This window comes from Tetrao urogallus, assembly GCF_951394365.1.
Source record: "Tetrao urogallus genome assembly, chromosome: 1".
Lineage (NCBI taxonomy): Eukaryota > Metazoa > Chordata > Aves > Galliformes > Phasianidae > Tetrao > Tetrao urogallus.
This window is the reverse complement of record NC_136813.1, coordinates 82,392,789-82,406,623: the sequence shown is the minus strand read 5'-3', so window position 1 is coordinate 82,406,623 and position 13,835 is coordinate 82,392,789. Positions and strand designations below refer to the sequence as shown.

General features: G+C 39.8%; 2 protein-coding genes across 2 annotated transcripts in view; one reads left to right on the top strand and one right to left on the bottom strand.

The window, feature by feature from the left end:
- SRPX (sushi repeat containing protein X-linked) overlaps window positions 1–309 on the top strand; it is a gene marked incomplete at its 3' end in the record, with an annotated part of 43,918 nt that extends 43,609 nt beyond the window's left edge. Inside the window, exon 10 of the mRNA XM_079538591.1 lies at window positions 129–309. Coding sequence (XP_079394717.1) covers window positions 129–309 — 181 coding nt within the window. The remainder of the gene's footprint in view (window positions 1–128) is intronic.
- Window positions 310–10,380: 10,071 nt separating this feature from the next.
- Window positions 10,381–13,835, bottom strand: part of SYTL5 (synaptotagmin like 5) — a gene marked incomplete at both ends in the record, with an annotated part of 44,760 nt that continues 41,305 nt past the window's right edge. The window contains 3 exons of the mRNA XM_079549805.1: window positions 10,381–10,523; window positions 10,899–11,107; window positions 12,882–13,017. Of these exons, the coding sequence (XP_079405931.1) occupies window positions 10,381–10,523; window positions 10,899–11,107; window positions 12,882–13,017 (488 nt within the window). The remainder of the gene's footprint in view (window positions 10,524–10,898; window positions 11,108–12,881; window positions 13,018–13,835) is intronic.

Sequence of the window (13,835 nt, the reverse complement as noted above, 5' to 3'; positions counted from 1 at the left end):
AGAATCATACCATAGAATTATAGAATGGTTTGGGTTGTTTGGTTGTTTTTTTTTTTTTTTTAAGTCAATATCTGTATACTAATATTGAAAATACTCTTCTGTCTTGTTTCCTGTTGCCCTTGGGATAGGCTGTTGCTGAGGATCCCTCATTATAATTTCAACATTGTGGTGATGGACAAGCATGGAATGGACAAGGAACGCTACCCATTCCCAGCAACACCAGCTGAGCTCTTTGCACTTATTGACAATTTTCCCTTGAGAAAAGAAGAGATGAAACTGCAAGCAGAAATCGGCCAGTCATGTCCTTAATTCAGAATTACAGGGCTAGCATTTTCTCAGTGAATTTTTTACCCAGATAATTCTTCCCTCGGTGCTACAGAAAGCATGGCTTTTTAATCACTGATGTACAGAGTTGTTGTGTGTATCATTATGTCTGTGTAGCTGCTCTGCATGGGCGTATGCATGATGCTTTTTTGTACTTTCAAAGAGTATCTTTAGAGAAATGTGTACGTAGGATTACTACCCAATAGAACTTCTTGTACAGACATCAAAGAATTGAGGTACGTCTCCTGGGGTTTATTTTGGATTTTTCATTCAGTGTAAAATTCTTTCTTCCGTTTTATAAGTCTTTTATTAATAAAATATTGTTTTGCAAAGAAATAGTGCTCTCGAAGTCCTCTTAGCTATAATGTTTAGTGATTAACGGAGAAGTTGGATCAACAATTTAAATCAGAGGTCAATGTCTGTGCTACGAGTGCACAGCAACCCAGCAGTGTCTTTCAGTAGAAAGCTGCAAAAGACCTCTAGGACCATCTATCCAGTCTAACCATCACTAACCATATCCCTCAGTGCCACATCCACACGGCTCTTGAGCACCTCCAGGGATGGTGACTCCACCACCTCCTTGGGCAGCCTGTGCCACTGTCCCTCTGCTCCTCCTGAGAAGAAGTTCTCACTAATAACCAACCAGAACTTCTCCTGGCACAACTTGAGGCTATCCCTCTCATCCTATCGCTGTCACCTAGGAGAAGAGGCCAACACCCACCTCACCACATCCTCCTTTCAGGTGGTTCTGCAGAGCAGTAAGCTCTCCCCTGAGCCTCCTCTTCTCCAGACCAAACTATCCCAGTCCCCTCAGCCACTCCCCATAAGACTTGTGCTTTATGTCAGATCCATTATAATAAGGTCCATCACAGACACAAAGCATAAGCCAAAGGCAACACAAGTAACTGCTTCCAGCAGAACCAGAAGAAAACAGCTCATGGCAGGTGTACAGGAGTCATACCCAGGAGGAATTTGATAACAGAACAATGAGCAACATAGAAAATGGGTGATAATTACTAAAGGCCATATGCTCGATAGAAAGACATGCTCTTACCTCGTGTTTCATGTCCAGTGAGTTGGAGTAATAGATTCCTTTCCCTTCTCATCCCAGAGATAGCTCAGGCTGCTGGTCTGATGGCAGTGGAACATTCCCCACAGGGAAACTTCATTAAGGATTCATCATCTCCAGGTCTGTGAAAATAGTTCTTTGCAACTCATCCTTTAACAATAACAAAAAAAAAAAAAAAAAAACAAACACACACTGCTTAATGAAAAGTGTTAGGAGGCAATAAAACAAAAAGATAAAGTTCTCCGGTGTTTTTTTTTAAATCCACAATCTTGCACATCCTCTGCAAAGAATCCATACTGTGCACGAAGAATACAAATCTAAAAGGAGTGAAAAGTGTTGAAAAGTATGAGTTACAGTTTCGGACATTTGCTTAAAGGGTCAGGTGGGTAATCCCTCATGACTGAACAGTATTTCATTGCCTGTGCTGCTCATTCAAAGCATGGCCCTTTTTGTTTCAGATTGTTTAACTGTAAAGCGAAGTGTTCATTTTGACAGTTGCTAGCAAAAACTAACAGAATAATGAAGTGCAGGAGCACTGAAGTGAGTGGAGAAGATGGGCAGCTTCTGAGATGGTGAGGAGCCTTACCAAAAACCCAACAGCAGGCATGAAAGCATAGGGTAGCCAAGGTAAAGACCGACCTCAGAGCTGATGCCAAAGGCAGAGAAGATTCAGATGCACTCTGCAGGGGGTACTGCCAGGTTTGTGAGGATGGGCACTTGGAGGAGCAGGAAGCCTTCCTTTGAATGAGCTGTCCAAGTTTCCAAGATGCAAGGGTGACAAAATCACAGAAATAAACAGCATTTCTGTTCCAAACCTACCCAGACCAAAAAGTCATCCTTGATTAACTATAAAAGGAGCAAGGTGGCTAAGAACCAACATGCTTATGGATACAGCTGTTTCCTTTCTTGTTTGAAGAACACTGGTGGTTAAAGAAACCAAGATGCAGCACGCCAAATCACTTCATGCCTTAAGTGGCACCTGCAGAACAGCCAGCATGAGGACACATTGCTGTGGCCATTGGTGCTTCGGCACATGCGTGTGCATAACATGAATGCACAGGTGGACAGGTCATTTCACCAGCCCTTTTACTCAGTCAAAAAGCACACCAGTGCTTTCCAATGATTTTTTTTCAAACAAGTAATAGATAAATACAAGGGTCTACTGAGTCTGATTGTTCTATTTCCGCAGTTCCAATCTGTTGCTGCTCCATTTTAGGTGCAGAATTGGTGCATGCAGCCATCTTTCACATCTGGGTGAATAAAAGTGGGGCTTGATGATTGCTGCAGCCAGAAAAGTGATTGCAATCACCAGTCCTCTAAAGGAAATTGAATTAAGTGGATGGAAGTGCATGAGTGATTGGATTACCAGTTATAGTTCTACACAGAACATCTGCTGAAGTCCTATGATTAGCAAAAGCTGCTCTTGATTAAATACACAAGCTTTCTGGCATTTTCTGTGGAACATTTTTGTGGGGAGGAATGGGAGACTGACAAACCTCACATGCCATCTGTGACCTGGAGTCAGATCAGCATGCAGGTATGGACCGCAGGTATGAGGCAGATCTGCCTTTTGGAGAAGAATGAACGAATGAAGATTTTGTATACTGGCTTTAGCCCAGCATTTGTATGTCCAAACACATTCTAAATATTCAAATATATTCCAGTAAGCTTTGGTTCTAGAAAAAAATCATGTTGTGTAAGCAAGGTGCAGTACCTATACCATTCCACTTTTTAAAAATAAAAAATGATTAAAAAACGTTTCAGATAGAATTTACTTACCTCCCTCACAATCGTGCAGGCTGGACTCTTCCTTTGACTTCCATCGTGGCTCTTCTTAGCATAGCTGCTAATCCTACCAACCACTGCTGTCAAAATGCAAATCCTGTTAAAAGCACAAATTGGGTGGAGAGGATTAGAGGCAGCACAACCAAGGAGAACACCTGCAGTGAGTCTCCTTTCCTCTCCTGCACCAGAACTGACAGATCAATGTGGGCACCCAGCCAGGGGCTGAAGGCATCTGCATCAGTCTGGAGATAACATCTTGGTTTTGAATGTTATTTCAACAAGCAAAAAGCTTCCATCATTTTAGAACAGAAAATAATTCACGTTTCTACCAGGTGACATCTTTTGCAACAAGACTGCTGCGATTTCTCAGGAGCCCCAAACAATTCTCTGCACGGTCTGTAGGTTTCCCCCAAACCTACACAAGAATCTACATGTTTAATGACAACACTCCCTGCCATCACACACCTCATAATCACCTCCATCTGCAGGGGGAGAGACAAAAGTTGCATGTCCCCTTTTTTTGAAGTTCAGATCATTCCTTCTAGGAAACTCTGACGACAGCGCTCCTGACCCTGGCAGCTCCGTCCTGAATGACTGCAGTGTGGTGTTTTGTACTCAGTACTCAGTACTTCAGTGCTCAGTACTTACCTAAGAGCCTGAGTCAGGCTGTGTAACATAATTAATGACAACAAAGGTAACAAACCTGGGAAACTGGTACACTCAGAGGAGGTGAAGAGACCTCAGCGCTCAGTGGTTAAGTTGAAGTGAGTGTGACTCAGTTCCAAATATGAGTTGGAGAGAATAATCCAAGGGGTTTTGTGCTTTTTATCTTTAAAAATCCAGATCACCAATTACAGAGAAGTTGTGTTTTGAACGTACCTGGATTTTACAGTCGGGCAGCACCTTGAGCTAGAGGTCAGGGAAGAGATCTGGAGATGGAGGGGAGGAACTGAATGCAGTGTTAAGGCACAGAAAAAATAACCCTCTAGCAGAGGAGAAAAGATCAGTGCATTTCCTAGTTTCTTAGATACAAAATTGGTGCAATGCATATGAAACAAAAATCAGCATTAATAATACGTAAGCTGTAGAACAGAAGACAAAAACAGAGAGAAAGACTATCAGTGCAGTCCCACCTCTAGATTACTTCATTTATAGGCAGTGAATAATGAGTTTGCCTCAGAGAGATAACTGGATATCCCTAAAAGACATTTTAATAGTTCACTATAATGCATTTTAGAAGAGACAGGGACACAGACAACGTTTCATAATTTTAATTTTAAAAAACAGAACAATATTCTTGACAACTGCTGCAAATGTATTACCAGCCACTTTTCTCCACAAAACTGAATATACAGTGCACAGTACAAAAATGTTCTGAGCAGGAAATGCTTCATCTAAACTTGGGCAGAACTTAACATTCTGCAGTGCCACTTACTGCTACTACTGTTAATATCCAGCAGAATAACCAAACAAACAACGTGCAATAGATTTTTAATCAGAACAAAGGTGGCAAGAGGGGCATGTAGCATTCTCAATTCACTGCATCGAAGGAATACATTTGGCCTTAAGCAAACCCCAGCAGTTACAGCAACCCTCAAAAATACACAGCCAGCTTTCAAGAGCAGTAGTGCAAAGCTGTAGGTAGGTTGTTGCCACAGAGTAGAATTGTTGAAATAGCGATCCTACATAAATGGCCGTGATGCAGCAAGGGTGAGTCTCAAAAGCAACCTAAGGAACACCTATAGAAGCATGTTGAGATTCCCTTTCCAGTGTCAACATACACAGTATAATTAACAGTCTTATTATCAAACAGCATCTGCAAACATGAAATCACCAGGCAGGAAATTCACAGCATGTAGTGGTAAGGCTCTACAAGCATGATTCAGTGCCTCATACTGAGTTAAGGTAAGAAACATCTCTGCAAATAAAAGTCTGCATCCAATTTTGGATTTAATCACATGTTCTTACCATCATTTCTCTTAAGGTCCTCTAACATTCTTATTTCTACACGTAAAAATAAATAAATAATATCCATCTTCAAAAACTGTATCAAAAGAAAAAAAGAGTTTACAAAGTGCACATACTATCTTTCAAGAGACAGCTATTTCTGTCATTGCTGAAAATCAATACTGTATGTTAGGAAAGGGCAATTTCGGTTTTTACCTCACCTAGCCACCGTAAGCTATTCCTTAACTACTGCACACTGCCTCCTTCTGGGTACCAGAGATTTGAGGTGTTGAAGGTGTTGAGGTGGAACATGGGGTCACAGTTGGACAAACTTGACAAGAACTTGAACAGTTTCCTGGTGGGGGCTGCTGAACTGAAGGGAAGGATGGATGGAAGAGATCCTGCAATGATTCAGGTATAATCCTTACTGTCCTGTGTGAAACAACAGACTAGACAGTTATAGAAACAAGACTCAGACTTTATATTCATTGACTCTAGAGCAAATCAAAAGCTTTACGTGCCTGAAGTTGGCCAACCCCTTGTAAAGCCAGAACAATGCCAGCTCTATGCCTCCCTCATGTTACCCCATCAATTAGCACCAGTGGATGCTCAGTGGCTGCTCTGCTGCTGCAATTTAGTTCACATTTTGCAGAATACAACTTTGTGTACTTGTACCTCACAGGGCCTAACCAGGAGGGAAAAGAAAAATCAAGCACAATACTTCAAAATGCTTATTTCCCATCTCTGGAGGTATTGAAGAGACATGAATGTGGCACAAAGGGACATGGTTTAGTGATAGGATTCAGCAGATTCAGCTAATGGTTGGACAATCTTTGAAGGTCTTTTTCAACCTCCATGATTCTATGGATTTCTTTTATGCTACTCTAGCAAAATCTCTACTGGAGGAGACAAAGAACATTAAGTTTCCAGTCTAATGCATTGTGATCAAAGCATACTCACCATCCCATTGCCTTCTCTCTTAAACCAACTGCTGAGCATTCAGCTGGGAGAGAAATGTTAAAATGTGTTATCTAAATGGCATTTAAGGTAGGCAATGGCACTTGGATTAGAACAGGAAGATAGTAATGTGACGGAGATGGAGGAGAAAGAGAGGCCATCTGAACTGGTTTTAGCATCTAAACATGCAAGCAAGATCACTGACTTTTAGAAGCCTGAAGTCCCCACGTAACTAATAAGTTGAGCAGAGAAACATCCAGAGAACAGGTCTGGATAATCAAGTCTGTTGGCAGGGCTTGGACAGCCCTCAGCATCAGCTCTTCCTGATAGATACTGGCAATAACCACACTACCTAGGGATGCATTTACTGTCTTCACATGAAATTTTACAGCCCAAGTTGTACTTTTATTTTGCCTTAATGGGTCAAATTATGCCATCAGAATCAAGTATCGAGGGGGGAAAGACAGTGATGAAAACCTTGTAGTTACACCACTAGTAGAATCATGTTTCATATCTACAAAAAACACTGTAGTGAAAATCTCTTCTCCACTGAAACATCTTTAGTCATTCAAGTCTGCATGGAGAAATATTTTTAAAACATCAGCTCTCCTGTGTCTGATTAATCAAGACAGGAGTTAGCGAATCAGTGTTAAAACTGACTCTGTTTTCCTAAAAGTTGGTCTTAGATAAACTATCCATGCACCTCAAACATTTATACATATAGAATGCTTTAGCCTGGCTCCTGGCTTTCTCTATTTCTGCTCAGCCTGGTAAAGCTGAGGTACGTGATGACACACAGTCATAGGCTATTTGCTCCAATATCTCAGAAACAAGAAATCACATCTGCAGTTAATCATCTCGTGCTTTATCCAAACCACAAATCATTTTTTGCAAAAGAAGAGAAAGAGGATATAACAGCGATAATTAAATGTGACATTTTCCACAAATAAATGCTTTCTACAAACCTGTCGCTAACATCACAGAACAGCCAAATTGCTCCAATGTCTATACTGATGACTGTCATCTCTCTGAGGCTCGTTTGAAGCAGAGCACGATATGCCCTGTATGCTACCATAATGCACAATCATCACTGCTAACCTAGGAGATAATTTCACTGCACTACTCCAAATCCCATCAATGGCCAACAACACTCTCTGCCTTGGCTGAATTAAATTCCCACTTGAAATTGTTCCCTTCATACACTGAACTGCAGTTGACACCTAGAGACTATTCATAGCCTGGCCTATGTTTTCAGATGCAGGCTCAGAGTAAAATTTTGTCCCTTCCAAAAGCTATAAGAGACACGTGACACTTTCCAGATGAGTCTATTTATCTCATACTCTAACACAGGCCCTAAAAATGGGAGGGAAGTTGGTAGAAGCTGAAGTAGTAAAACATAGACTTCCATTCAAAGCAAGACTACATTTAGATACAATGCTAACACTTACTTAGAAAATACCATTCAAAATTATATAAATGCTTACTCTCCATCTTATATTCCATTTTAAGTAAAAGACTTAGCTCAGTTTCCAATTATTTTAGGATTTTCAATTTGATGAGAGAAAAAGGTTTCAATTTTGGGGTTCATCTTGGTAGATTTTTTGTGTCACTGTTTTCCTATTTCCGACACCAAAATGAAACAGAAACAACTCCATCAGTCTGCCCACTGTCCCCTCCACTAACCCTACCTGCAATTTTATCCTGAAGAATCATTAGATTTAAAAAGATTTATCTTCTTAAGCCAACTTCCAGCAAATGAAAAATCAAACTTGTGCTCCTACATCAGCTGGCTTGTGGAGCAGTAAATAGAAGGCAGTTTTGGTGCCAAAGGTAAGGTTTTACTTTCCTTTGAGGATGTAGATTTAAAAAAAAAAACAAAACAAAACAATCTAATTTTGAAAAGAAGACTATAATGATAGAAGGAAGATCATAATAAAATGTGTGTGCTTGATATTTGTGCTCTACTTTATCAGCTCGCAGCACCTGCTGCCTAAGATGAAAAGCAGATTAAACCTGCACTGAGCTTGCTTCACTGCCCAGTTTGAGCAGGACTGCCGAAGGAAATGAAGAACAGCTGAAGAAGGAAAATGAAGCTGGTTTTCTTGAACAAGCTTCAAGAAAACATTGACATTTGATTCCCAACATGGAATTCTTAAATGCAAACTCCGTTTTTAAAGATGACTCAGTAATTTCTGAAAACTAGGGGTCTTAAACTGAGAAAAGGTATTACTTCCAATGACTGCTTACATTCACATCAGAATTTTAATAGAAAATACATATCATCAGATTGCTTTTTATTAAAACTGAGATTCTGTTTTTAACAAAAAAATATAAAAACAAATCCAAATAAAATATTAGTATTTTTCAAGACTTCTTGCAAGCTGCCCTGCAGTTTCAAGCCCCTCAAAACCAGTATAATTTTTCTTGGGGCGTTGGTGGGGTGGGAAGATGGAGCAGCAGGAAGGAATAGACATAAATGGAATGGAATAGAAGTAAAAGTTCAGGTTTTGGATTTACGTCAAAAAAACACTTAGGTGACTAACACCAGCACTGCTACAGATGAAAAAAATTTAACCTACACAGCTATCAGTTTTCCATTCAGTTCAATCTAGATTTCCTGCACCTTTTACTCTGCGAGGAACAGCATTTCCTTCTCTCTCACCAATTAGATTGTACGGCCTTCTTCACAGAAATCTTTGAATACTGGTGCTTTGACCTGCAGGGAAAGATACATCCTCTGAAAGCCTTTTTTTTCCTCTAGATACTTTATGTAAGGATTATGTTTCCCAATATTCAAATTTGTTTCCTTAGTACTAATATGACACTGCTTCCAAAATAAGGTATTTGGGGAAAAATACATAAGAAATGTACTTATAGATTGGATCAAATAGGAAGCTATGATCCAATTCTGAGATTCAAATGAAATGTTGTTCATTCAGCTTACTTGTCTTCCTCTGTTTCACACCCTGAGCAATTACAAGCCATGCAATTATATTAATATCCAATCTTGCAAACAGACATTTTTTGTCCTTGGAAAAGATTATAATTCTATCTTATTATGTTACTACTACTATTTGCAATGCTGTGGTAGCCCACAGTGATACAAAACAGCATCTCTTCACACACAACCTTACAAGTCCCCAAAGCACGGCAGACCTAAGCAGTTACAAAGATCACTTTAGGAAACCAAATGGCAAATGCTTGTGGTTAATAAGATTAATGACTGAATCAGCCAAAATCCATGCTTATTAAATCTACTGCTAACTTATGGAGGACAGTTGAGGAGAAAACTCCCTCTCTGTTTAACAAGTAATACGCACAGGCAAACTTGAACAGGATCCCATTCTGAAAAAATTCCACAGTTGTGCAAAGCATTCTGGAATATGCATTAATCCTGTTACTTTACTACACACCCTGCTGAGCCAAGATCTTAGCTATGCCCCAAACCAGAATGTGTCTCAACTCACTGACTCATCAAGTGGGATAGGCATGTAATTCCTTCTATTCAATGACACTGAAAGATCTTAGATAGAGCCGTCAACTGAAATGAAAAACGTGGTAACACCACACAGTTCTGGAAATTCTTTAGGATTTGTTATGATTCTCATTAGAGACTCTTTGATCACACTGAGCCAAGTCTACCTCTTATACAGTGCACTAAATAACCAAGAGAACACCTGAACACGGGCACTTCAGACTCCTTCATCTATCTGCTGACTCTTTCCATTGTGCAGCTGGCCAGTGAATTGGCCTTAGTGAGCTACCTGGTTCCATGCCAGCCATCCCACACAGCGCAGAGCCCAATGAGCAAACATAAAAAATAAATGTTAGTCTTCTGAACATTATGGCTTCTTGTCTTTCAAATAACAAAGCACAGATTCATTCGGAATCTGAATGTACTGAATCACTCTTGTCTTCTAGGCCACATTTGACCCAAAAGGAGATATGTAAAACACACTTTACATCCTAAATGGCTACTCAGAATTTGCTTGCTCCACGTCCCCTGCCAGCAATGTCCATCAGCTGTACACCACCAGCCGCCACAAGGGACAAAGAAAGCCAGTCCAATCTCTGTAGGAAGTCACATTCTCACAGGTTACAGGAGAAACATAATCTGTTCGAGAAGTCTGGGTTAAAAATGAGTGCATGAAAGTGCAGAATGCATTAAAATTTCACATAAAGCCTTAATATCCAAGGCAAAGAGTACAACCCTTACCCATTTTCAAATGGGCAAAGTGACAAGAGCTGAACACAATTGAAATGAGGACTTGTGCTACCCCTCAGTAGTAGAGAGTCTTTCAGAGTCTACGTTTTCCCATGCTGGATCTCAACATTAATATCCCCTCCACAGAAGTTCCAGGACTGTCAATCATCTTCTGCCAGAGAAGCTGCTCTTCTCCTTGAGAGTCCATCCAGTCAACCTCTTTGCCATTACTTATGCCTGGAAATTGCAAAAACATCACACATTTTTGCACTATTAGTAAGCAGTTACTTAACATCACTGTTCATTCACTCCACCAGCCTACAGAAAGATGACAAGCACTTTATATTACTGCCTGTGTAGGGAGCTGCTTCTGGATAGCACCAGTTTGAAGTGCAACTGGGCTCCATGTTTTTGTGTCTCACCCAATGAAGGAAAGAATTAAATCATCAGTGGATGACATATTGCCTCCTCTCCCCTTCCAGTTTCCCAAAACTTCTGTATATTTTTCATACACTCAATAACATTTCTACACCTCATACATATGAATCACTTAGGGTGGTAAAGAAGGACAGCAGAATAAGGAAAGCAATCATCAATAAGATGGGACCTTACCACTTCCAGTACTCAAACGAACTCCTCCCAGAAAAATATTACTGGAAAGCGATTCCTTGTCCCACACAGTCAATTCTAAGCAGACATTATGTATATCCCATACATTCAAGCCACTGAAAGCAAATGTATGATTCCACTGGGGGTTCACATTCTTCTTTATTATGGGAGTCTTGTGTTTTGTAGCTTTGTTGTCATCTGGGAGTAGGTACCTGAGAGACAGAGAAAAGGAAAGCTCAAGATGTAATAGGATGTCCCACAATATTCATAAAGAATTAGAATCACACATGGCTTGAATAATGTCAGAGACCCATTTCCCACTGTAATTAAATTAAGTATACACATTTGTGCACCATTTGCTGCTCTTACAGTTACAATTTCAGTTATCACAATCGGAAAATGAAATCTAGTCTCCTTGTCCCATGCCTTTTATTTTTGTTCTATATAAAAATAATTTTTATTTCCATGTGACTACATACAGTCATTAAAACGTTGACTAGAAAGGGAGGATGGCTTCACAGCAGCCCTCCCAAAGCAGAAAAGAAGGTCTTCTCAAATGAAACAGAAATGACTGACAAAGAAGGAACTCCAGAAGTTTATCAGCTATACCTATGTGGTCTTACTGAGAGAAGAAACATCAATACTGTGAAGTCTGAAATGCATTTCACATTTTATTTTTAGTAAAGAATTTCTTTAGTGAAACAAGCAGTGCAGATCAGACTACTGCAGTACGTCTACTAGTTCATGGCAACTTGACATGACAGATGACCAGTCAATAGTGCAAGGTAAACAGAGGCCAGTTCCACCATGCTGAATGATCCATGTCAGCAAGAGCTGACACCACTAACTAAGAATACATCACAGAATCATTGGCCACACTTTGCTACTGCTAATGTAAAATAACTTTGACAATATTTTCTCTTTGGGATCTGCTGCAGGCTCCAAGCTGAAACAAGCCATAATGGGATCAAGCAGTCTATTTTTCAGTAAAAGGAACTATATCAGGAAAACAGATGGCACAGAAGAACAAATGCTTATGAAGAATAGCTCAAACTTTTTCAATACGAAGTATATGAGCTTAGTGAAAGTTCAAATCAGACTGACAGATCAAGAGAAATTCTCAGCTCTTCCAAGGGCAGGATTTTTTTGTGCGGACATTTGAAGAAACAAGACTCAAATAATCACTAGTGAACTATACATCTAAAATTTAGCAATTCTGAAAGTCACCACTGAGAGCGAAAACCAGGAAAGAAAAATGTTTTAAGCGATCCGTTATTCCTCTAGTTTATTGAAAATCCAGTATAATGAGACCTGTATAATGAGACATTATACTCATTTTATTCAATTACAAGTACACCTTGTATGTAGCATTTTCTATATAGTCTGACCGTCCACCAAAAATACTGCTAATTGAATTAAAAGGTCGCCTTGAGCATAATGTCTGCTATTTATTTCCATGGAAATTACAACAAAGAGTACAATAATGCTATGTGATAGAGCAAATTCTCAGCTCCTCTCTTAAAAGTATTTGTCTCAATTTGCTGGAAATGTAAAGGTCACTGTTAGATCAGGTATCACGTCCAGTGTATGAACCTCACTTTCCATTTTCTTACCTCCAAGAGTGATGAACGTTCCCCTACCTCCCTCTGCTGACTCAAAGGAAGTACTTTATTTCACCAAACTTTATGTTCTTTGTTCTTTAACAATGTGCACATGAGGACAGTGAATATACTTTAATGTAGTAAGTGATACAGATTACATACTGTTTCTTGACTGAGTCTAGATCGGCTGGTATTTAAGCACTGGGACAACTGAGACCTCCCTGTCCTCATCCAACAGCATCCTCCACCATCCCATTTCAAACTGGCAGCTGCTTTTCAGTATTGACTTTCCACACACACTTACATAGATACACTGGGGGAAAAAAAAAGGTGAAAGGACTACGTAATGCAGCCATTAAATAACAGGTCAGAAAATGCTACTGACCCTTTCACAAATGTGTCTGATGTGCCTCCTGATTTCACTGCTGTTAAATTCTTAGCTTCTTTGATGACGACTTCTAATATACCTCCAATGGGCGGGTGGTTCTCTCCCTTTTTTCCTTTCTTAAAGCTCTTCTTTCCTACACACACGAAAGAGTTGCAATATTGTCATCAGCAGAAACCATACACTACAAAACTGATTTGGAAACTTAAAATCTCATGGCTGGATTCTTTTACTCATTTCCTTCAATGGGATTAAAGGATTTCTTATAGCAGGTTCTGATTCTCTAAGGGTATCGAAACTGAAATGGCAGGGGCAGGGTGTTGTATGTGAGGGGGGCCTTCATGAATTTAATTATTTGTGGATCATTATGCTGAACAGAAGGACCAGCATGTGCCATAATTCCAATCCTCCTTTCAGAATCCAATTCCTCCACTGAGCTTATGGAAGCCAAACATCACAAACAAAGAGGAAAAAAAAGAAATCTGTCCTAAAGTTTAAAGTGCATTAATATACTGTGTGCATTCCTCTTGCAAAGATACAGGGTTCCTCACAGACAGTGAGGAAGGACACGTGCTCACTGACACACTGCTGCATTTAAACAGCTATATGACGACACGTTACTTGCTTCTGCTGTGGATTCTAAGGTATGTATCAGTAGGGATCATTTATACGGATTAGGACTGGAAGCATAAGGAAAAGAAGAATAGGAATGATGTTAAACTGTTACTAATTTTAAAAAAAATGCAAACAGTACATCTACACTTTTTGGACAGCAATTAGCTTTCAGAGAGAAAACCTTGGCACTACTGCAAACAGAGGGAATGTTATTTGTCAAGAAAAAAAAAAAGAAAAAAATTAATATGTCTATCAAATCCTAATGCTATACTGTCACTAACAAAGAATTCCTCTGGACTACCTGTAGCCTGTAAGACCATGTACTCTCAGGTGCAATCT